General features: G+C 48.7%; 2 protein-coding genes across 4 annotated transcripts in view; both read right to left on the reverse strand.

The window, feature by feature from the left end:
• The window catches only part of LOC134354554 (pancreatic alpha-amylase-like), a 31,094-nt gene extending 15,605 nt beyond the window's left edge, over positions 1–15,489 (reverse strand). The window contains exons 1-2 of the mRNA XM_063063473.1: positions 15,423–15,489; positions 7,486–7,775 (exon numbers count right to left, since the gene is read on the reverse strand). Of these exons, the coding sequence (XP_062919543.1) occupies positions 7,486–7,775; positions 15,423–15,489 (357 nt within the window). The remainder of the gene's footprint in view (positions 1–7,485; positions 7,776–15,422) is intronic.
• Positions 15,490–17,117: 1,628 nt separating this feature from the next.
• rnpc3 (RNA-binding region (RNP1, RRM) containing 3) overlaps positions 17,118–24,892 on the reverse strand; it is a 58,669-nt gene continuing 50,894 nt past the window's right edge. For all 3 annotated transcript variants that reach the window (XM_063065078.1, XM_063065080.1, XM_063065079.1), the window contains exons 14-15: positions 20,161–20,293; positions 17,118–18,298 (exon numbers count right to left, since the gene is read on the reverse strand). In XM_063065078.1, the coding sequence (XP_062921148.1) occupies positions 18,233–18,298; positions 20,161–20,293 (199 nt within the window). In that variant the 3' untranslated portion in view covers positions 17,118–18,232. The remainder of the gene's footprint in view (positions 18,299–20,160; positions 20,294–24,892) is intronic.

Consider the following 24,892-nt stretch of genomic DNA (forward strand, 5'->3'; position numbering starts at 1 on the left):
CTTCCTCAACTGTCTGAGGAAGGTTCCATGAAACCTTCTAACGGAGGCCGGTGACCAGTGGTGTGCCTCAGGGATCTGTTCCAGGACCCTTACTCTTCGTGATTTTTATAAATGACCTGGATGAAGTGGAGGGATGGGTTAGTAAATTTGCTGATGACACAAAGGTTGGAGGTGTTGTGGATAGTGTGGAAGGCTGTCAGAGGTTACAACTGGACATTGATAGGATGCAAAACTAGGCTGAGAAGTGGCAGATGGAGTTCAACTCAGATAAGTGTGAGGTAGTTCATTCTGGTAGGTCAAATATGATGGCAGAATGTAGTATTAATGGTAAGACTCTTGGCAGTGTGAAGGATCAGAGGGTTCTTGGGGTCCGAGTCCATAGGACGCTCAAAGCTGCTTTGCAGGTTGACTCTGTGGTTAAGAAGGCATACAGTGAATTGGCCTTCAGCAATTGTGGAATTGAATTTAGGAGCCGAGAGGTAATGTTGCAGCTATATAGGACCCTGGTCAGACCCCACTTGGAGTACTGTGCTCAGTTCTGGTCGCCTCACTACAGGAAGGACGTGGAAACCATAGAAAGGGTGCAGAGGAGATTTACAAGGACGTTGCCTGGATTGGGGAGCATGTCTTATGAGAATATGTTGAGTGAACTCAGCCTTTTTTCCTTGGAGTGACGGAGGGTGAGAGGTGACCTGATAGAGGTGTACAAGATAATGAGAGGCATTGATCGTGTGGATAGTCAGAGGCTTTTTCCCAGGGCTGAAATGGCTAGCATGAGAAGGCATAGTTTTAAGGTGCTTGTAAGCAGATACAGAGATGTCAGGGGTAAGTTTTTTACACAGAGAGTGGTGAGTGTGTGGAATGGGCTGCCAGTGACGGTGGTGGAGGCGGATACGATAGGGTCTTTTAAGAGACTCCTGGACAGGTACATGGAGCTCAGAAAAATAGAGGACTATGGGTAAGCCTAGGTAGTTCTAAGGAAGAGACATGTTTGGCGCAGCTTTGTGGGCTGAAGGGCCTGTATTGTACTATATGTTTTCTATGCTTCTTTGTTTCTAAAGAGGCGCTGTTGTGCCTTTATCACCACACAGCTGGTGTGTACAGACCACATGAGATCCTCGGTGATGTGGATACCAAGGAACTTAAAGCTGTTCACCCGCTCAACCCCAGACCCACTGATGTCAATAGGGACTAGCCCGTCTCCATTCCTCCTGTCATCCACAACCAGCTCCTTTGTTTTTGCGACATTGAGGGAGAGGTTGTTTTCTTGATACCACTGTGTCAAAGAGATGACTTCTTCCCTGTAGGTCACCTCATTATTATTTGAGATGAGGCCAATCAATGTAGTGTCATCGGCAAATTTAATTAGCAGATTGGAGCTGTGGGTGGTGATACAGTCATGGGTATACAGGGAGTAAAGGAGGGGACTCAGTACTCAGCCCTGAGGGGCTCCTGTGTTGAGAGTCAGAGGGGTGGAGGTGAGGGAGCCCACTCTTACAACCAGCCGGCAATCTGACAGGAAACCCAGGATCCAGCTACACAAGGCAGGGTGAAAGCCGAGGTCTCTGAGCTTCTTGTCGAGCCTGGATGGAATTATGGTGTTGAGTGCTGAACTGTAGTCCAAGAACAGCATTCTCACATAAGCATCCCTCTTCTCCAGATGTGCAAGAACAGTGTGTAGAGCAGTGGCTATTGTGTCATCTGTCGATCAGTTGTGTCGGTAGGTGAATTGTAGGGGCCCACTGTGGGTGGTAGCAAGCTGCAGGTAGAATCCTTGACCAGCCTCTCAAAGCATTTGCTGATTACTGAGGTGAGTGTGACAGGACGCCAGTCGTTCAGACATGTTACCTCGGTCTGAAATGCTCCTGTGCACATAAGCTGTTGTTGCCAAACAACTATTCATTCTAAGTGTTCATACTCTGAATATTTGAAAAAAATAATTTAAAGAGCTGTCCATTTTTCAGGCCATGTAAAAATTTCCTCCTGAGAGCAATGGTTGGTCCATGCAGCAGTAAAAAAAAATTAGAGGGAACGCTGCTGGTCATACCTTAGATCCTGTTCGGATCAGATGTGTGTGGGGGGGGGGGTGGTATTTGCAGCCATTCTTAACCTTTCCCTGCTTCAGGCTGAGGTTCCCACTTGATTTAGGAAGACCACTTTTACTCAAATGAAACAAGGTCATGTGCCTGAAGGACCACTGTCTGGTGGCTCTGACATCGAAAATCAGCAAGTGCTTTGAGAGGCTGGTCAGGGCATGCATCATCTCCAGCCTCACCCACCACCGAAACTGCTCTATGCCAGATGCCATCTCCCTGGCTCTACACTCATCTCAAGAACATCTGGACAGTAAAGTCACTGGCACCAGACTATTGTTTATTGACTACAACCCCACATTCAATGCTATAATCCCAAGCAAACACCTAGACCTGGGACTCTGCAACTGGATCCTTGACTTCCTGACCAACAAACTGTACCCTGCAAGGACAGGCAGAAACACCTCCACCACGATTATTTTAAACACAGTGTTGTGTCCTCAGCCCCCACTCTACTTCCTGTACACTCACGACTGTGTCCTCAACTGCCACTCTACTCCCTGTACACTCACGACAGTGTCCTCAACACCCCCACTCTACTCCTGTACACTCACGACTGTGTCCTCAACCCCCACTCTACTCCCTGTACACTCACGACTGTGTCCTCAACCCCCACTCTACTCCCTGTACACTCACGACTATGTCCTCAACCCCCACTCTACTCCCTGTACACTCACGACTGTGTCCTCAACCTCCACTCTACTCCCTGTACACTCACGACTATGTCCTCAACCCCCACTCTACTCCCTGTACACTCACGACTGTGTCCTCAACCCCCACTCTACTCCCTGTACACTCACGACTGTGTCCTCAACCCCCACTCTACTCCCTGTACACTCACGACTGTGTCCTCACACCCCCACTCTACTCCCTGTACACTCACGACTGTGTCCTCCACCCCCACTCTACTCCCTGTACACTCACGACAGTGTCCTCAACACCCCCACTCTACTCCCTGTACACTCACGACTGTGTCCTCAACCCCCACTCTACTCCCTGTACACTCATGACTGTGTCCTCAACCCCCACTCTACTCCCTGTACACTCACGACTGTGTCCTCAATCCCCACTCTACTCCCTGTACACTCACGACTGTGTCCTCAACCCCCACTCTACTCCTTGTACACTCACGACTGTGTCCTCCACCCCCACTCTACTCCCTGTACACTCACGACTGTGTCCTCAACCTCCACTCTACTCCCTGTACACTCACGATTGTGTCCTCAACCCCCACTCTACTCCCTGTACACTCACGACTGTGTCCTCAACCCCCACTCTACTCCCTGTACACTCACGACTGTGTCCTCCACCCCCACTCTACTCCCTGTACACTCATGACTGTGTCCTCCACCCCCACTCTACTCCTTGTACACTCACGACTGTGTCCTCCACCCCCACTCGACTCCCTGTACACTCACGACAGTGTCCTCAACCCCCACTCTATTCCCTGTACACTCACGACAGTGTACTCAACCCCCACTCTACTTCCTGTACACTCACGACTGTGTCCTCAACACCCTCGCTACTCCCTGTACACTCACGACTGTGTCCTCAATCCCCACTCTACTTCCTGTACACTCACGACTGTGTCCTCAACCCCCACTCTACTCCCTGTACACTCACGACTGTATCCTCAACCCCCACTCTACTCCCTGTACATTCACGACAGTGTCCTCAACCTCCACTCTACTCACTGTACACTCACGATTGTGTCCTCAACCCCCACTCTACTCCCTGTACACTCACGACTGTGTCCTCAACCCCCACTCTACTCCCTGTACACTCACGACTGTGTCCTCCACCCCCACTCTACTCCCTGTACACTCACGACTGTGTCCTCAACCCCCACTCTACTCCCTGTACACTCACGACTGTGTTCTCAGCCCCCACTCTACTCCCTGTACACTCACGACTGTGTCCTCCACCCCCACTCTACTCCCTGTACACTCACGACTGTGTCCTCAACCCCCACTCTACTCCCTGTACACTCACGACTGTGTCCTCAACACCCCCACTGGACTCCCTGTACACTCACGACAGTGTCCTCAACCCCCACTCTATTCCCTGTACACTCACGACAGTGTCCTCAACCCCCACTCTACTCCCTGTACACTCACGACTGTGTCCTCAACCCCCACTCTACTCCCTGTACACTCACGACTGTGTCCTCCACCCCCACTCTACTCCCTGTACACTCACGACTGTGTCCTCAACCTCCACTCTACTCCCTGTACACTCAGGACTGTGTCCTCAACCCCCACTCTACTCCCTGTACACTCAGGACTGTGTCCTCAACCCCCACTCTACTCCCTGTACACTCACGACTGTGTCCTCCACCCCCACTCTACTCCCTGTATACTCACGACTGTGTCCTCAACCCCCACTCTACTCCCTGTACACTCACGACTGTGTTCTCAGCCCCCACTCTACTCCCTGTACACTCACGACTGTGTCCTCCACCCCCACTCTACTCCCTGTACACTCACGACTGTGTCCTCAACCCCCACTCTACTCCCTGTACACTCACGACTGTGTCCTCAACACCCCCACTCGACTCCCTGTACACTCACAACAGTGTCCTCAACCCCCACTCTATTCCCTGTACACTCACGACAGTGTCCTCAACCCCCACTCTACTCCCTGTACACTCACGACTGTGTCCTCAACCCCCACTCTACTCCCTGTACACTCACGACTGTGTCCTCCACCCCCACTCTACTCCCTGTACACTCACGACTGTGTCCTCAACCCCCACTCTACTCCCTGTACACTCACGACTGTGTCCTCAACCCCCACTCTACTCCCTGTACACTCACGACAGTGTCCTCAACCTCCACTCTACTCCCTGTACACTCACGACTGTGTCCTCAATCTCCCACTCTACTCCCTGTACACTCACGACAGTGTCCTCAATCCCCACTCTACTCCCTGTACACTCACGATAGTGTCCTCAACCTCCACTCTACTCCCTGTACACTCACGACAGTGTCCTCAATCACCACTCTACTCCCTGTACACTCACGACTGTGTCCTCCACCCCCACTCTACTCCCTGTACACTCACGACTGTGTCCTCAACCCCCACTCTACTCCCTGTACACTCACGACTGTGTCCTCAATCCCCACTCTACTCCCTGTACACTCACGACTGTGTCCTCAATCCCCACTCTATTCCCTGTACACTCACGACTGTGTCCTCAATCTCCCACTCTATTCCCTGTACACTCACGACTGTGTCCTCAATCCCCACTCTATTCCCTGTACACTCACGACTGTGTTCTCAATCCCCACTCTACTCCCTGTACACTCACGACAGTGTCCTCAATCCCCACTCTACTCCCTGTACACTCACGACAGTGTCCTCAATCCCCACTCTACTCCCTGTACACTCACGACTGTGTCCTCAACCTCCACTCTACTCCCTGTACACTCACGACTGTGTCCTCAACCCCCACTCTACTCCCTGTACACTCACGACTGTGTCCTCAACCTCCACTCTACTCCCTGTACACTCACGACTGTGTCCTCAACCTCCACTCTACTCCCTGTACACTCACGACTGTGTCCTCAATCCCCACTCTACTCCCTGTACACTCACGACTGTGTCCTCAATCCCCACTCTACTCCCTGTGCACTCACGACTGTGTCCTCAACCCCCATTCTACTCCCTGTACACTCACGACAGTGTCCTCAACCTCCACTCTACTCCCTGTACACTCACGACTGTGTCCTCAACCCCCACTCTACTCCCTGTACACTCACGACTGTGTCCTCAACCCCCATTCTACTCCCTGTACACTCACGACTCTCTCCTCAACCCCCACTCTACTCCCTGTACACTCACCACTGTGTCAACACCCCCACTCTACTCCCTGTACACTCACAACTGTGTCCTCAACACCCCCACTCTACTCCCTGTGCACTCACGACTGTGTCCTCAACCTCCACTCTACTCCCTGTACACTCACGACTGTGTCCTCAACCCCCACTCTACTCCCTGTACACTCACGACTGTGGCCAGATTCTGCTCTAACGCTGTCTAGAAGTTTGCAGACCATAGTGGGCTGTATCTGAATTGACGATGAGTCGGTGTAGTGGAAGGAGATGGAGAGCACAGTGACATGGTGTCATGACAATAATGTTTCCCTCGGACTGAAGCAGGGAGAGTTTAAAAACATTTGGAAGTACCAAGTACCCCTGCCTGCTGATCCGCGCAGGATCCGAGGACTCGAATAAGACGCTCTAATGGAACTGAAGTGCGCGAACACCCCTCGGGATCAGCGTGCATACATACGCCAGCAAAAGAGCATCCTGTAATGCAGAGAATGTGTGCACCGGGCACAGCATCTTCAAAAGCAAGACTCGATTGTTTCTTGTCATTCTTCAGTACACGAAGTGTAAAGAAGAACAAAACGCTCGTTACTCTGTACGAGCTCTGAACGTTGACACTTTGTTCATTTCCGTAGATGCTGCCTGAGCTGCTGGTTCTTCCAGCATTTTGTGCGAGTCACTGTGGAATTCTAACACCTGCAGAATCTCTTGTGTTTACAATAAATGTAAATATAAAACCAATCCTATAAAACACAAAATGGACAAATAAGTGTCACGATAAGACCAGAAGACATAGCAGCAGAATTAGGCCATTCAGCCCACCAAGTCTTTGCCATTCCCTCATGGCTGATTAATTATCCCTTTCAACCCTCTTCTCCTATATTCTCCCTTTGACATCCTTAGTAACCTGGAACCCATTCATCTCCACTTTCTGAGACTTGGCCTCCACAACCAACTGTGGCAACAAATTCCACAGATTCACCACTCTCTGGCTAAAGAAATTCCCCCTCATCTCTGTTCTAAAGGAAATCCCTGTTTTCTGAAGCGCTGTCCCCCTGTCCTAGACTCTCCACATCCGCTCTATCTACAAGACCTATCTATGCTCATAGCACCATCCAGCACCAGCTCTCATGGCTTCGCGTGACCTTGATCAGGGGCTAGGCAGGTGCTACACCCTGCCCAAAGGGTGACCTGCGGGCTAAGGGAGGGAAAGAGCACCTTACACCTCCTTTGGTAGAGACGTATCTCCTCCCTGCCACCCAGAATATACACATTTTGGCTGTATATACAAAAGATTAGCTTGTGTACTGTACATAGATGTACGTAAGTTGAGGCTTTAGGACTATGACTGTGTCAGTGTGGTTATGAGGTGTGGAATACAAGCACTAAGTGGCAGTGCATGGGGATTTGTGTCGGTGAGGGTGGGTGGTATGGGCCAAATTGACTGTTCCCATGACGATTAATTCTATGAGTTTACCGAGAATTCCCAAGCCAGGGCACGGTTTGTTACCCCGGGAAGAACAATCAGACTGACTGTGCCTGGACGGATAGTCGGCACCCACCTGAACTCCGCCAAACCCGTGGGGAGCCAAGTACCGCTCGCACTCAGCAGCGATGTCAGCCCAGCGCCACTCGAATAAGTGCACGATGGAAGTCCGGCCCGGTTCAGTGTGGGGGTCGTACTGGGCGAAACATCCACACAGGAAGATCAGCAGAAACGGAGCCCACATCTTGCACTCGGTTCCTGTCCAGTGACCAGCTTCCCTATTTAAACCGAGCTGCTGTTTGCACAGGCAGTAAACGTGGACGGAATTCACCAGGTGAGCAAACGTCCACGATAAGTTGCGATGGGCTAGAACAACAGCAGGCACGGTGCCAGTGAGTGCTGACATTGAGAGAGAGCCACTGGTCAATCAATAATGCCTCGGCAAACACTCACTTCGTGCTCCAGACTCACATCTCCATCACAAACATACAATCGGGGGCCTTTTGCCAACCTCCATAACCCACCGGGGTGTAAGTGGTAGCACCTCTGGTGAAGGGGCTTGCCGTGTCCGTTCTGGGGCATCTCACTTACCCTTGGGCCCCACTCGATGCTCAGCTCTCACCTGTGGCTCCAAGTAGCTGTCTGCATGTGACAGCGGCCACACGCGGGTACACCGCTTCAACAGCCGGGCTAAACCAGACCAGGGTAGATAGATCGAGAGATAGATATCCAGACACGTCGATACTTTATTGATCCCAAAGGAAATTACAGTGTCACAGCAGCACTGCAAGTGTACAGATATAAATTAAAAAATTACCTCAAACAGTCCAACAGGAGGGGGTCGTCACTTCCCCGGCTATAGGTTGACTCATTATAGAGCCTAATGGCCGAGGGTAACAACGACCTCACATCACGTTCTTTGGACAGCGCAGTTGTCTATTACTAGAAGTAATCCTCTGTTCAGCCAATGTGGCATGCAGAGGGTGAGAGAATTGCCGGGATTTTCCGTAAGATCCTTTGTTCTACCACAGCCTCCAGCGTGTCCAGTTTGACTGCTATAACAGTGCCAACCTTTCTCATCAGTTTATTGGGCCCGTTGGCACCACCCGTTAGGAGCTTGAGGAGTTTTGGTTTGTCATCTAAACCACTCAAAAATTTCTACAGATGTACTGTGGAGAGCGTTCTGACAGGCTGCATCACTGTCTGGTGTGGGGGGTGGGGAAAGACCGAAAGAAGCTACAGAAAGTTGTAAAACTAGTCAACTCTGTCTCGGGTACTAACATCCATCGTACTGAAGATAACTTCAAGGTGCACTGCCTCAGAAAGGCAGCGTCCATTGAGGACCCCCATCACCCAGGACATGCTCTCTTCTCACTGTTGCCGTCAAGAGGGAGGTACAGGAGCCTGAAAGCACACACTCAGCTATTCCGGAACAACTTCTTCCCCCCGACATCCGATTCATAAATGGACTTTGAACCCATGAACTCGACCTCACTTTTTAAAAATTATTTTTGTTCTTACACTGTTTTTAATTTAACTATTTAATACATGTATATATTCTTACTGTAATTGACTTATTTATTTTCTATATTATCGTGTGTTGCATTGCGCTGCAGCTGCTAGGTTAACATGTTTCAGTGATATTAAAACCTGATTGTGATTCTGAAACTGTGAAATTCATTACCACAGAGGCTGTGCAGGCCAAATCTCTGCAGAGGTTGATAGGTTCTTGAATAATTAGGCTTCACGGTTTACAGGGAGGCGGTGGGGAATGGAGATGAGAATGACAATAAATCGGCCATGATGGAATGACGGAACAAAACTTGACGGGATGAATGGCCTAATTCGCTCCTATGTCTTATGGAGGGACTGAATTGCGCACCCAGCCTCGGGGTGACAGGACTATGCCGTGCACAGCACAGAAAGAGGCCTTTCTGCCAATTGCGTCTATGTTGATCATTGTAGCTACCTACATCTGCCTGCATTAATTCCATCTCCCTCTGTCATGTTCTGTTATCTTGTATATGAGTGCTGAGTTGAGGAGCGCAGGCTTTTTTCGGGAGGCGAGCGGAGAGGCCGGACGTGCGGGGAACGGACAGCGGTTCCAGGGCGGCGGATACCGGACCTCGGGGATTCGGCGGGTGGCCGGAGTATCGGAAGGACATTGGGGATGCAACCGGAGGCGTGAGCGCCAACGTATTAAAATATTATGTGCACAAGACTGATAAGTTACTTATGTGGCGCCTTTTCTTGTAGTTGTTTCTACTAACCCGTCACCAAAAATTTGCTATAAAGTACAATTCTTTACTCACACTTTGTATATTATTTCATATTTGTGTCGTGGCTTATCATTGGGCGACTCACACCTTATCCGCACCGAAGCATTTGCACTGTTTGGCGGGGTCGACGGCTATTCACCTAGGCAACGGGGGTCAGTGGGGCAAAGACCCTTACACAGGTATCTGTTCAAATGCCTCTTCAGTAAGCATATTTAAAACATTGAGCACATTTACAAGGAGCTCTTTTGAGGAAGGCAGCATTCTTCATCCAGGACCTCCACAATCCAGGCCGTGCTCTTCTCTTGTTGCTAACTATCCACACATCAATGCCTCTCATCGTCTTATACACCACTATCAGGTCACCTTGCTCTCCTTGGTACATCTGCAGAGAGGGGTAACCTCTCGGTCTCCTCCTCAAAAGATTCAAATTTGTGGCTATCCCCTTGTATCTTCAAATGCAGGTAGATCCTGTCCCTCAGAATTCCCACCAACTTTCCCACCACTGATGATAGACTTGCCAGCCTGGGGTTCCCCAGCTCGTACTTTCAGCCCTTCTCAGATCAAGGCACCACACTGGCCACTGTGGGAAGACAAGAACATTGCAAGGCTGTTTGTGGGGTTATTCACAGAAACATAGAAAACCTACAGCACAATACAGGCCCTTTGGCCCACGAAGTTGTGCTGAACATGTCCCTACCTTAGAAATTACTAGACTTCCCCATAGCCCTCTATTTTTCTAAGCTCCATGTACCTATCTAGAAGTCTCTTAAAAGACCCTATCATATCCGCCTCCACCACCGTTGCCGGCAGCCCATTCCATGCACTCACCACTCTCTGAGTAAAAAAACTTACCCCTGACATCTCCTCTGTACCTACTCCCCAGCACCTTAAACCTGTGTCCTCTTGTGGCAACCATTTCAGCCCTGGGAAAAAGCCTCTGACTATCCACATGATCAATGCCTCTCATCATCTTATATACCTCTTATCTCCGTCGCTCCAAGGAGAAAAGGCCGAGTTCACTCCATCTATTCTCATAAGGCATGCTCCCCAATCCAGGCAACATCCTTGTAAATTTCCTCTGCACCCTTTCTATGGCTTCCTGTAGTGAGGCCACCAGAACTGAGAACAGTACTCCAAGTGGGGTCTGACCAGGGTCCTACACAGCTGCAACATTACCCCTCGGCTCCTAAGTTCAATTCCACGATTAATGAAGGCCAATACGTCACATGCCTTCTTAACCACACAGTCAACCTGCACAGCGGCTTTCAGAGTCCTATGGACTCAGACCCCAAGATCCCTCTGATCCTCCACACTGCTAAGAGACTTACCATTAATACTGTATTCTGCCATCATACTTGACCTACCAAAATGAACCACTTCACACTTATCTGGGTTGAACTCCATCTGCCACTTCTCAGCCCAGTTTTGCATCCTATCGATGTCCCGCTGTAATCTCTGACAGCCCTCCACACTATCCTTTGTGTCATCAGAAAATTTGCTAACCCATCTCTCCACTTCCTCATCCATCATATCATTAATAGCTGTGGGTCTGCTGCTTCTATTTCAGGAAGAGTTATTACCCCTCAAACAGTTAGTACAGGCTCCTGAACCAGCTTGGATAACTTCACTCACCACAACTCTGAGCTGATAGCACAGCAACCTACAGACTTACTTTCAAGTACTTTACAATTCATGTTCTCAGTATTATTTGTTTTTTTTTCTTTGCTCAATCTTGTCTTCTTTCGCACAATGGTTGTTTGTCTTAGTTTATCGTGTTGGCTTGCAGTGCAACAGGCTATCAAGAAGGCAAATGGAATGTTGGCCTTCATTGCTAGAGGGATTGAATTCAAGAGCAGGGAGGTTATGCTGCAACTATACAGGGTACTGGTGAGGCCGCACCTGGAGTACTGTGTGCAGTTGTGGTTTCCATACTTGAGGAAGGATATACTGGCTTTGGAGGCAGTGCAGAGGAGGTTCACCAGGTTGATTCCAGGGATGAAGGGGTTAACCTATGAGGAGCGATTGAGTCGCCTGAAACTGTACTCTCTGGAATTCAGAAGAATGAGCGGGGATCTTATAGAATCATACAAAATTTTGAAAGGGATAGATGAGATAGAAGTAGGAAAGTTGTTTCCATTGGTAAGTGAGACTAGAACTAGGGGACATTGCCTCAAGATTCAGGGGAGAAGATTTAGGATGGAGATGAAGAGAAACTGTTTTTCCCAGAGAGTGGTGAATCTGTGCAATTCTCTGCCCAGGGAAGCAATTGAGGATTCTTCAATAAATATATTTGAGATACAGTTAGATAGATTTTTATATAGTAGGGGAATTAGGGGTTATGGGGAAAAGGCAGGTAGATGGAGCTGAGTTTACGGACAGATCAGCCATGATCTTATTGAATGGCGGGGCAGGCTCGATGGGCCGGATGGCCGACTCCTGCTCCTATTTCTTATGTTCTTATATATATAGTGATGTATACATACTTTGAAAATAAAGTTACTTTGACTTTGTTTCAGAAGGGTTGTAGGAAAAATTTCCTCAGCTTTCTTGTCCGTGTGTGTGTGAGAGGACAGTTCTGCAGTGCCTCTGAAACAGTCCCCTCCTGCAGTCTTTCCACAGTAACCATTCCACCTTGCACAGCACAGCTCTCACTACCCCTCCTCCTACTCAGAACAAGCACAGGTTAACCTTGACACAGTTTCTAACCCACCACCCTCCACCATTCCCACAATAATGAATGAGGGGTTATCTCACTGAAACCTATCGAATACTGAAAGGCCTAAACAGAGCGGTCGTGAAGATGTTTCCTATAGTGGGTGAATCTAGGACCAAAGGGTACAACCTCAGAATAGAGGGCTGTCCATTTACAACAGAGATGGAGAGAGGAATTTTGTAGCCAGAGAGTGTTGAATCTGTGGAATTAATTACCACAGGTGGCTGTGGAGGCCATAGAAAACCTGCAGCACAATACAGGCCCTTCGGCCCACAAAGTTGTACCGAATATGTCCCTACCTTAGAAATTACTAGGGTTACCCATAGCCCTCTATTTTTCTAAGCTCCATGTACCTATCCAGAAGTCTCTTAAAAGACCCTATTGTATCCGCCTTGTAAAGCAGAGGTTGATAGCTTCTGGAATAGTCAGGGTGTCAAAGGTTCCAGGGAGAAGGCAGGAGAATGGGGTTGACAGGGACAATAAATTAGCCATTCCAAAGGGACTGTTCTCCGAGTAACTCTTGTCCCCCAATTGTGCTCCCCCCACCCCAAAAACCACAGGAGACAGTCCCCATATAAACAGTGACTCTGGTTCTTGCATCCCCTTCCTCACTGACAATCCGAGTCAGGTGACACAGTGATCCAGTTGCAGTCTCCTCAACACTGGAGAATCTAAATCCACATTCGTAGAACACTTCCCTTTGCTTCTCCAGGATGATGCAGAGCTGTCAGTTACCTGCTCGCCCACCCTTACCCGTTTCACATCTCCCAGCATGATTTAGTTCTTTTGTCAAAATTTGCCGGTTCTGGGCAGGGGATCTCATATTCAGGTACAGATTCAGTTTATTGTCATTCAACCGTACATATGTATGGGGTGTCAAGGAAGGGTAGCATCTCTGGTGGGGGAACATGTCGCGTCCTTTTCAGGGCGGTTAGTCTACCTTTGGTCCCCACCTGGCACTCAGCTCTCACCTGTGGCTCCCCGTAGCTGTTTGCATGCGACAGCGGCCACACCCCGGGCAACGGCTTCGACAAGCCGGCTAAACCAGGTGAGGGTAGCCGACGGGTCTCAAACCCTCGGTGAGATAGGGAGTTGTCTATCCCAGCATGTGAAGACAGACTCCGGCGGATTGAGCGGACGAGACCAATGGAAGGTCCAACGGTCAAGGCGGTCTCTGCAAGCGTCGTGGAACATGTAGAGCAGGACAAGACACAGAAGATGTCCTGGTCATCCACTGCGCCTAGTCCCATCTCCAGTCGTCTCGACTTTTGTCTTGCCACTGGATCCAGATGGGAATTGGGAAGAGAGAGTGAGGCTGACGCTGCACAACTCTCCCTCACTTAAATCCAAATCACGTGCTAGTCTCGACACCGTCATCATCATAATGGTGTTGAGGTCTTCATCGACGACGACGATGGACGAACAACACATGTACACCGCCAAAAGTAACAACATTCGTCTGGACCAATGTGCACAACACAGTACATAAGACTCACATACAACCATACACATGTATACCACCAAAAGAAACATTTCTCCAGACCAAGGTACACAACACAGTACATATAGCTCACACACTCCATAAAAATGTACACCATCAAATGTAACAACATTCCTCCGTACCAAGGTGCACAGCACAGTACATGCAACTCACACTCAATATTAGCACTAATAAATTAACAATAAGGTGCATTTATGATACAAGTTAAAAAGTGAACAGTATAACGCTATTGATGTTTCATATGTGATGAGGCCTGAGTGGCGGCAAGTTCAATAGTCTCACGGCCTGGGGCAATAAGCTGTTTTCTCATCCTAACAGACGCTGCAAATACCCACCAGGTTGAGCAGCATCTCCAGAGGAGGGGTTTGCAGGGTTGGTTAACTCTTGTGATATAGAGCATTATCCTGGGCATTGAGCAGCAGGTTATCTCCAGTGTTCTCTCCATGATCGAGCCCCTGGACCCACGAGGAGAGGCTCAGCAGTGTAACACTATTACAGCAGAGGTTCAATTCCTGCCGCTGTCCCTAAGGAGTTTGCATATTCTCTCCGCGACCATGTGGGGTTTGTCGTGGTGCTTCAGTTTCCTCCCACATTTCAAAGATGTACGACTTAGGGTTAGTGAGTTGTGGACATACTATGTTGGTGCCACAAAGGTAACGATGCTTGTGATCTGCCCCCAGCACACCCTCAGACTGTTGGTCGTTGACACAAACAATGCATTTCACTGTATGCTCCAACATACACGTGACAAATAAGCTAATGTTTCTTTCTTTTCCTGGCTGAAACTAATCTCGTCATCTCCATCCCATGACAGATGTTCCCCTTGTCTCCTCCATTTCCTGCCAAGTTTCAATGTGCCATTTGTCTCTTTTCAGGTCTGACCTGAAATGTTGACTGTTTCTCCCTCCACAGACGCTGACTGACACACTGTTTCCATCTATTTTTGTTTTGGATTTCCATCGCTTATATTTCACAACTCAGCAGCCACTAGAACAGCGATTCTAGTTGTTCCTGCATTTATGGGGCCTTAGAGTCATCGAACACCATAGTCAGAAACAGGCTCTTCAACCCATCTGGTCTGTGCCAAAATATTAAATCTGCCGCGTCCCTTCGACCTGCAACATAGCCCTGCAAACCCCTCTCATCCATGTACCTATCCAAACTTCTCTTAAATGCTGAAACTGAGCCTGCAGCCACCACTTCCGCCGGCTGTTCGTTCCACACTCATCACCCTCTGAGTGAAGAAGTTCCCCCTCGTGTTCCCCTTTAACTATTTTACCTTTCACACTTAACCCATGACTTTTAGTTCCAGTCTCATCCAACCTCAGTGGAAAAAGCCTATTTATACCCCTCATAATTTTGTACACCTCTAACAAATTCTCCTACGTTCTGAGGAAGGTGTACCCACCAACAATAGTATTAAACTGCACTGGGAGAGATTCGGGACACTGTGTGGATATGAAGGGTATTTGTTATCATAAGCTATCTGAGAGCAGAGCAGGTTTCAGCTTCCTGCTCACCTTCCTTCACCTCTAACATCAGGCTGCGGAAAGCATGACAACGTGGAGCCGCTCTGAGAACTGGCATTCCATCAATGGACAGAATGCTGTAAGGGGGACTGAAGTTGCATTGACAGTGCTTGGGTGTTTGATGGATAGGCCAGGGTGGGATTCTTTGGCCGGCCAGAATGGACAAGTTGGGGGTCACATGTCTGGTGAATTAGGGAGAGGGGTACAGATGGGGTCTGAGAGGCATCTGTGAGTGGGTGAATGTTGGAGAGGAGGGGGAGGAAGTATTATATTGTGAGCAGGTTTGAGTCCCTTAACTAAGGAAAAAATGTGCTTACACTGGAGGGGTGCAGAGAAGGTTCACGACAATGATCCCAGGAATGAAAGGGTTAACATATGAGGAGCATTTGATGGCTCCGGGTCTGTACTCCCTGGAGTTTTAAAGGATGAGGGGGATCTAATTGTAACCTATTGAATATTGAAAGGTCTGGAGAAAGTGGATGTGCAGTGAATGTCTATACCGGTTAAGTTTCAGATCAGAGGACACAACCTCAGAATAGAGTTACATCTATTTAGAAGAAATGAGGAGGAATTTCTTTAGCCAGAGGATGCTGAATCTGTGGAATTCATTGCCACAGCTGGCTATGCATGCCACGTTATAGGGTGTATTTAAAGCAGTGATTAATAGGTTCTTTATTTATCACAGTGCCAAATTTACGGGGTGGGGTTGAGAGGGATAATAGATCAGCTACGATGGAATGCAGAGCAGACTCAATGGGCCAAATGGCCTAATTCTGCTCCCATGTCTTATGATATAAAGCTGCAGCAGAGGTGAGGGTTGAAGTCATAGGAGTGAACAGTACCCAACACCAGTAATAGGAGGAAAGGTGGTGAACACGTGTCCATTCAGCCCTTCCAGACTAGCCCATCATTCAATGTGCTCATGGCTGCTCCTCTCCTCAGCACCGTATCCTCTGCTTGTTCACAGATACATCTCCTGAAACACGTCCAGCCACTGACCTGTGCCAGAGAATCCCACCATTCACCACCTCTGGTCCAGCACCATCTCCCCATATCAGCCTGGAATCATTTACCCCGACCTCGAGGCCATGACACCTAATGAAGACCCCAGAGCAGCAGAAAAGCCCAGAATGACAATGAGGGCTTGTCTCAGTTTTCCACACTGGAATACTCCCCAAATATCGACACCTCCAACAGGAATCAATCCTCTGAGTGTCAGCTGCACCATTTCAATAGTAGGTATAACCCTTCTTGGGGCAAGAGACTAACCTGCACACAGGTGACTGGGAGAATGACATTGGAGGCCTGTCTGTGGGTGGGAAAGGGGCTTGTTTCGTTGTTCTTGTTGCTCGTGTTGTTCTGAACGTTATATGTGGTGACACTTGTAGCAGCCCCCAACACATCCTTAGGTTGTCAATGAATTTCACCGCGTATTTCGATGTACTTGTGACAAATAAAAAGATTCTGAAGCAATAAAGGGCAAGACGGAGGCAGCCGATGGCATCACAAATGGGTGTGCGCGTGCATGGCTACGTGTGAGTGTGTGCACATGCAGTAACTCGGAAAGCATGTTTCAGTGGGACAGAGATCACGAGTGAGGGAGACATGGTTCGGGATCAGCACTGCAAATCAGAATCCTTACGTCACAGGTCATCAGGCACCCCATCCAATAACTCCGCATCATCAGGAAACATGAGCATGTTGAATAAAGGTTCCTTTTATTTTAATTGAACTCATCCATTCAACGGGGTTTTTCACAATTGACAACAGTGGCAATGCATTCACAGAGGGTACAGGACCATCAGGGTCTCACACAAAGATGCTGGAGCGAGCTCAGCGGGTAGAGCTGCTACCTCACGGCTCCAGAGACTGGGGTTCAATCGCAGCTTCTGTGTGGAGATTGTCTGCTCTCACTGCACAGGTTTCCTCCGGGTGCACCTGTTCTCTCCCACATCCCAAATACATGCAGGACGGTGGGCTAATTGGCCACTGTAAATTGTCCTTAGTGTGTGGGTGAGGGATGGAACCGGGGAGGGGGAGCTGATGGGAATGTGGGGGGGAAATTAAATGGATATAACATTGGTGCCAATGGATGGATGATAGTCGGCAGATTTGACGGGCCAGAGGGCCTGTTTCTGTACTTCCTCCTGAGCTGTGTCAAAGACAAAGGGAAGCCCATGGTGTCAGAGAGTACTTGAGTGCTGTATTTACACTCTATTCTTGGTTGGGGCAACTGTAACGAAAATCAGCAGCCTCAGGTCCGGAAATGGATGTGCTGCCGGACACTCACTCTGTGACGTTCCCTGCTCCCTCCCCCAATCCCTCGTATTGCTAACTGGTCACGGGGGGCAGCAGCAGGCCTCCAATCATAGTCATTAGCATAGAGGCTCTTCGGTCCAGTGAGTCCGTGATGGTATTGAGCATCTGGAGCTGTTTGTGCTGCCACAGTGTGCAGGGAGAGAGGACAGTGTGTTGGTATGGATGCTCATCCGTGACGCGTGCTTGCTCACCTCTGTGGCAACCACTTCACTGCAGCGGATTCACTCAATCACTGTGAGGGTTCACAACGACCAGGTTCCAGACCACTGCCAACCCCCTGCCCAGGGTCGGTGAGGGTCCTTGCAACATCGTGGTTCATCTCTACTTTTCAGATCCGCCATAAAGGATACACGGGTTAATGTTCCTCTTCGGTGGTAGAACCGTGTCCGAGGCACAGCACGAGTGAGACACCAGCTAGTCCAAGCGTAGGGTTAACACTGCCGACTGCACAGTGACACACCCACTGTCCGCAGGTTCTTCCTTCACTTCCCCCGCCCTTTCCGGTTCTCTGCCGCATCCGGCTTGGGACGTGCTGAGCGGGCAAATTGCTGTCAACATGTTAAGGAGAATCAGCAGTCAAGAGCAAGAGAAAACACCGCAGGGCCATTCGGCCCCTCTATACTATTCCATTAAGTGTGGCCATGACTGATCTGCCCCATCGCCCTGTCTCTCAATCTGTCAAACATTTTTCTCTCTCTCTCCTCTTTACACACTCTCAGTGGTGGAGAAATTCAGATTCCCCTCCCTCTACGAGAAGACCCTACACAGCTCAGTTTTATATCTCTGACCCCGATCCTGTTTGTCTCCTTGATTCAGACTCTCCCTTTGATGGAAACATCTCCACATCTCTCCTGTGGTGTCCCCTCAGGGTATTTCAGAAAGATGTCCCCCAGTTCTTCAACTACACCTAGTTTCCATTCCCTGGCACTGGAATATTATTTCCGAAGAAGAAACTAGAACTGTTTCCTTTGGAACAGATGAGGCAGGTAACTGTGCAAAAAGTAAATATTTATATGCTGTATAAACCACCTTTTAATTACTTTAAATTTTTCTCACCTAATCTAGAATATAAAAACTAGGATGTAACGTTGAGGTTCTATAAGGCTTTACTTGGAGTACTGTAAGTAGTTTGGGGCCCCTTTCTAGGTAAAGATGTGCTGGCATTGGAGAGGTTTCAGGGGAGGTTTACAAGAATGATTCCAGGATTGAAGGGTTTAACATATTAAGTGTGTTTGATTGATCTGGGCCCGTACTCATTGACATTTAGAAGAAGAAAAACCACTTAATTGAAACGTATTGAACACTGAAAGGCCTAGACAGGGTGCACCTGGAGAGGATGTTTCCTGTAGTGGGTGAGTGTGGGATCATAGGGGACCACCTCAGAATAGAAGGACATCCATTTGGAATGGAGATGAGGAGGAATTTCTTTAGCCAGAGGGTAGTGAATTTGTGGAAATTGTCATGTTGTAGCCTTATAAAACTCTAGTTAGGCTGTATTTGGAGTACTGCAAACAGTTCTGGTCACCCTATTATAGGAAGGATGTCAAGGCTTTGGACAGGGTGCTTCCTAGCTTGGAGGACATGTGGTAGAACGAAAGGCTGGACAAACCTGGGTTGTTTTCTCTGGAGCAGCGGAGGCTGAGGGGAGATCGGAGAGAGGTTTATATGTTTATTAGAGGCAAAGGTAGAGCAGGCAGACCATATCTTTTCACTGGGGTGAAATGTCAAATACCAGAGGGCATTCATTTAAGGTAAGGGGGTTAAGTTCAAAGGAGATATGAGGAAAGATACAGTTGACATTTTGGGCTGAGACCCTTCATCAGGAAGGGGGCAGAAGTGAGAATAAGCAGAAGGGGAGAGGGGGAGGATTACAAGATAGAAGGTGATAGGTAGAGCAGGTGAGGGGGAAATTGGTGGGTGGGGGGAGAGGGGAAGTGATGGGTAGAAGAGGTAAAGGGTTGAAGAAAGAATCTGATAGGAGAAGAGAGCAGACCAGACCAGGAGAGAAGGGGAAGGAGATGATGGGCCTGTGAGAAGAGAAGGAGTAAGAGAGGAACCAGAATGGGGAATGGTAAAAGGGAAGGGGGGGGGGTAGAAATCGAAAGGTTGGAGGTTACCTAGATGGAATATTAAGCGTTGCTTCTCCAGCCTGTAGGTGGCCACATATCAACATGTCAAATTGAAATGGGTGGCCACAGGAGTATGCTGCCTTCTATGGCAGACAGAATGAAGGTACTCCACAAAGCCATCCAAAACCCATCTGCATCGGGACTATGCACTGCTGATTACTCAGTAATACGTACTGAGAAGAGCGGTGGACTCAATGTGGTACAGGGCCTGATTCTGAGCTGTGTCCCTCAGTAAAAATGACAGACAATAACCCCTATAGCATCATTCTATCAAAGGATACAACCACCATAGGCTTCTCACTGAGGACAAAGCCGTTGACTTCCTTCAAAGCCTTGGCTGCTGCTTGCTCATTGGGAAGCCCGATGAAAGCCTGGCCCTTCATTCGTCCTTCCTTCATCAGGCGGATGTCAAACCTTCAGGGGAAAAGTGAGAGTTTTTAACATGAACATTGGGGACGGAACAGTAGCATAGTGGTTAGCCTAACAGTATTACAGCACCAGTGACCCGGGGTCAATTCCGCCGGTGTCCTGTATGGTTTCCCTGTGACGTGTGGGTTTCCTGCGGGTGCTCCAGCCTTTTCCCACTTTCCAGAGACAGATGGGTTAGGAGGTTAATTGGTCACATGGGTGTAACTGGGCGGCAAAGCCTTGCTGGGCTGGAACAGCCTGTAACAGAGTTGCATCACTAAATCAATTGTTGCCCACTCCTCCTGAAGACAATGCACAGCCAATGTCAATCCCACTCACCTACACTAGGCAATTATTTGTTGATGCCTTGTGGTTGGAAACGGGCTGCTGATAGTTTGGGCTGAGACCCTTCATCTGGACTGAAAGAGTTGAGGCGAGAGAGCTGGCAGAGAGAGGAGGGGGAAGAAGTGGAGCAAAAGCTGGGAGGTGATGGGTGGATCCAGGTGAGGGGGGGGGATTGAGTGACAGAGGCTGGGAGGTGATGGGTGGATTCAGGTGAGGGGGGGGTTGAGTGACAGAGGCTGGGAGGTGATGGGTGGATTCAGGTGAGGGGGGAGTTGAGTGACAGAGGCTGGGAGGTAATGGGTGGATTCAGGTGAGTGGGTTGAGTGACAGAGGCTGGGAGGTGATGGGTGGATTCAGGTGAGTGGGTTGAGTGACAGAGGCTGGGAGGTGATGGGTGGATTCAGGTGAGTGGGTTGAGTGACAGAGGCTGGGAGGTGATGGGTGGATTCAGGTGAGTGGGTTGAGTGACAGGCTGGGAGGTGATGGGTGGATTCAGGTGAGTGGGTTGAGTGACAGGCTGGGAGGTGATGGGTGGATTCAGGTGAGTGGGTTGAGTGACAGAGACTGGGAGGTGATGGGTGGATTCAGGTGAGGAGGGGGTTGAGTGACAAGAGGCTGGGAGGTGATGGGTGGATTCAGGTGAGTGGGTTGAGTGACAGAGGCTGGGAGGTGATGGGTGGATTCAGGTGAGTGGGTTGAGTGACAGGCTGGGAGGTGATGGGTGGATTCAGGTGAGTGGGTTGAGTGACAGAGACTGGGAGGTGATGGGTGGATTCAGGTGAGTGGGTTGAGTGACAGAGGCTGGGAGGTGATGGGTGGATTCAGGTGAGTGGGTTGAGTGACAGGCTGGGAGGTGATGGGTGGATTCAGGTGAGTGGGTTGAGTGACAGAGACTGGGAGGTGATGGGTGGATTCAGGTGAGGAGGGGGTTGAGTGACAAGAGGCTGGGAGGTGATGGGTGGATTCAGGTAAGTGGGAACGGTAACAGAGACTGGGAGGTGATGGGTGGATCCAGGTGAGTGGGAATGGTGACAGAGGTTGGGAGGTGATGGGTGGAAGTGATGGTGGAATCTAACTGGAGAGGAAGGTGAGGCACAGAGTAAAGGCGGAGGGGTAGGAAGTGTAGAGGCATGTGGGAACTGTGGGGGGAGTGTGTAGGTGATGGGTCGATGGAGTAGGTTGGGGAGGGGAAAGAAACAGGGTACTGGGGGCTGGGAAGGATGTAGGAGGAACCGGGGAAATCAGGAGAGGAGAGCTGGGTTTGAGAGGGAGGTGTAAACTACACTGGGATGGGTGGAGGATGTGGAAATACAAACTGCTGTTTGCATTCAGCCTCACCCTGTCAATGGAGGATGACGAGTACAGATGGGGTCAGTCTGATGAGGAGCCGAATTAAAATCTCGTATAACCCGGAGGTCCAGAAGGCCACAGCAGACAGAGTGTAGGTGCTGGAGGTGCATTTCCACCTGGTCACTGAGGAGACATCTCGGATTGTGTCCATAACATTGTGGCAGGGACGGGGAGGGAGAGTAGCCAGATGTCTTGGTACATATTGGTACCAATGACATAGGAAGGAAAAGCAAAGAGGTCCTGAAGAGAGAATTCAGAGAGCTAGGCAGAAAGACCTCCAGGGTAGTAATTTCTGGATTGCTGCCTGTGCCACACGCTGGTGAGGGTAGTAACAGGATGATTTGGCAGATATTTGCGTGGCTGAGAAGCCAGTATGAGGGCAGGGCTTCAGGTTCTTGGATCATTGGGATCTCTTCTGGGGGAGGTATGACCTATTCAAAAGTGATGGGTTGCACCTGAACCCAAGGTGGACCAATATTCTCATCGGCAGGTTTGTTAGAGCTGTTAGGGAGGGTTAAAGTAATTTGGCAGGGAGGTGGGAACTGGAGTGAAGGGACTCAGGACGGGACAGGTGGTATAAAAGCAAAGATAACGTGCAGTCAGACTGTCAGGAAGGGCAGGCAGGTGAAAGGACAAAATTACAGCCAGCAGAGTGAGTATCAGTGCATTATGGATGCAGAATCAAAAAGGGTAGCAATTGGAGTATTCAAAGCGTTATATTTCAATGTACAGAGTATAAGAAATAAGGTGGATGATCTAGTTGCACTATTACAGATCGTCAGGTATGATGTTGAGGCCAACACTGAATCGTGGCTGAAGGATGGTTGTAGTTGGGAGCTGAATGTCCAAGATTACACGTTATATCAGAGGGATAGGAAGGTAGGCAGAGGGGGTGGTGTGGCTCTACTGGTAAAGAATGGCATCAAATCAGTAAAAAGATAAGACATAGGATCAGAAGATGTTGAATCCTTGTGGGTTGAGTTAAGAAAATGCAAGGGTAAAAGGATGTTCCTGGCAGTTATATACAAGCCTCCCAACAGTGGCTGAGAGGTGGACCACAGATTACAACAGGAAAGAGAAAAGGCGGGTCAAAAGGGCAATGTTATGGTAGTCATGGGAGATTTTGACATGCGAATCCATTGGGAAAATCAAGTTGACAATGGATCACAAGAGAGTGAGTTTGTTGAATGCCTATGAGGTGGCTTTCGGTGAGGCAACTATGGGATCAGTGACACTGGATGATGTAATGTAATCAACTGGAGGCGATTAAGGAGCTAAAGGCAAAGGAAAATCAGGAGACAGTGATCGCAATATGATTGAGTTCAACCTGAAACTTGATAGGGAGAAAGTAAGGTCTGATGTAGCAGTATTTCAGTGGAGTAAGGGAAATTACAGTGGTATGAGAGAGGAATTGGCCAGAGTGAAATGGGAGGAGATGCTGGCAGGGATGTCAACAGAGCAGCAATGACTTGAGTTTCTGTGAAAAATGAGAAAGGTACAGGATAGATGTATTCCAAAAACAAAGAAATACTCAAATGGCAAAATAATACAATTGTGGCTGACAAGGGAAGTCAAAGCTAATGTAAAAGCAAAAGAGAGGGCATACAACAAAGCAAAAATTAACAGGAGGATAGAAGATTGGGAAGCTTTTAAAAACCTACAGAAAGCAACTGTAAGAATCATTAGGAGGGAAAAGACGAACTATGAAAGCAAGTTAGCAAATAATATGGAAGTGGATAGAAAAAGCTTTTTCAAGTACATAAAAATAAAAGAGATGAGAGTGGATATAGGACGACGAAAAAATGAGTCTGGAGAAATAATAACAGGGGACAAGGATGAACTAAATAACTATTTTGCATCAGTCTTCAATGTGGAAGACACTGGCAGTGTGCCAGGTGTTGAAGGTACAGTATGCCAGCTACTGTATTGTGTGAAGGAAGAGAAGAGGGTGCAGTTACTGTTACAAGAGAGAAGATGCTCAAAAAGCTGATAGACCTAAAGGTACATAAGACACTCGGACTAGGTGAACTGCACTCTAGGGTTCTGAAGGATGTAGCGGTAGAGATGGTGGAGGCATTAGTAATGATCTTTCAAAAATCATTGGACTCTGGCATGGTTCCAGAGTACTAGAAAATCACAAATGCCACTCCACCTTTTAAGAAAGGAGAAGGCAGGAAAAAGGAAATTAGAGACCAGTTAGCCTGACCTCAGTGGTTGGGAAGATGTTGGAGACAATTGTTCAGGATGAGGTTATGGAGTACTTGCTGGCACAGGACAAGACAGGACAAAGCCAGCATGGTTGCCTGATGAACCTGATGGAATTCTTTCAGATTACAAGTAGGACAGATAAAGGAAATGCAGTGGATGTTGTCTATTTGAATTTTCAGAATGCCTTTGACAAGGTGCCACACATGAGGCTGCTTATCAGATTAAGAGCCCGTGATAATACAGGAAAGTTACTAGCTGAGTGGTAGGAGGCAGTGAGTGGGAATAAAAGGATCCTGCCAGTGACTAGTGGTGTTCTGCAGGGGTCAGTGTTGGGACCACTTCTTTTTATGATGCGTATCAATGATTTAGATGATGGAATAGATGGCTTTGTTGCAGATGACACAAAGATTGGTGGAGGGACATGTAGTGTTGAGGAAACAGGAAGGCTGCAGAAGGACTTAGACAGATTAGGAGGATGGGCAAGAGACTGGCAAATGAAATGCAATGTTGTAAAATGCACGGTCATACACTTTTGTAATAGAAATAAATGTGCAGACTATTTTCTAAACAGGGAGAAAATCCAGAAATCTGAAAAGCAAAGGGACTTGAGAGTCCTTGTGTAGAACCCCCTAAAGGTTAACTTGTAGGTTGAATCAGTGGTGAGGAAGGCAAATGCAATGTTAGCATTCATTTCAAGAGGTC

The sequence above is a fragment of the Mobula hypostoma genome, chromosome 12 (assembly GCF_963921235.1).
Source record: "Mobula hypostoma chromosome 12, sMobHyp1.1, whole genome shotgun sequence".
In the NCBI taxonomy this organism is placed as follows: domain Eukaryota; kingdom Metazoa; phylum Chordata; class Chondrichthyes; order Myliobatiformes; family Myliobatidae; genus Mobula; species Mobula hypostoma.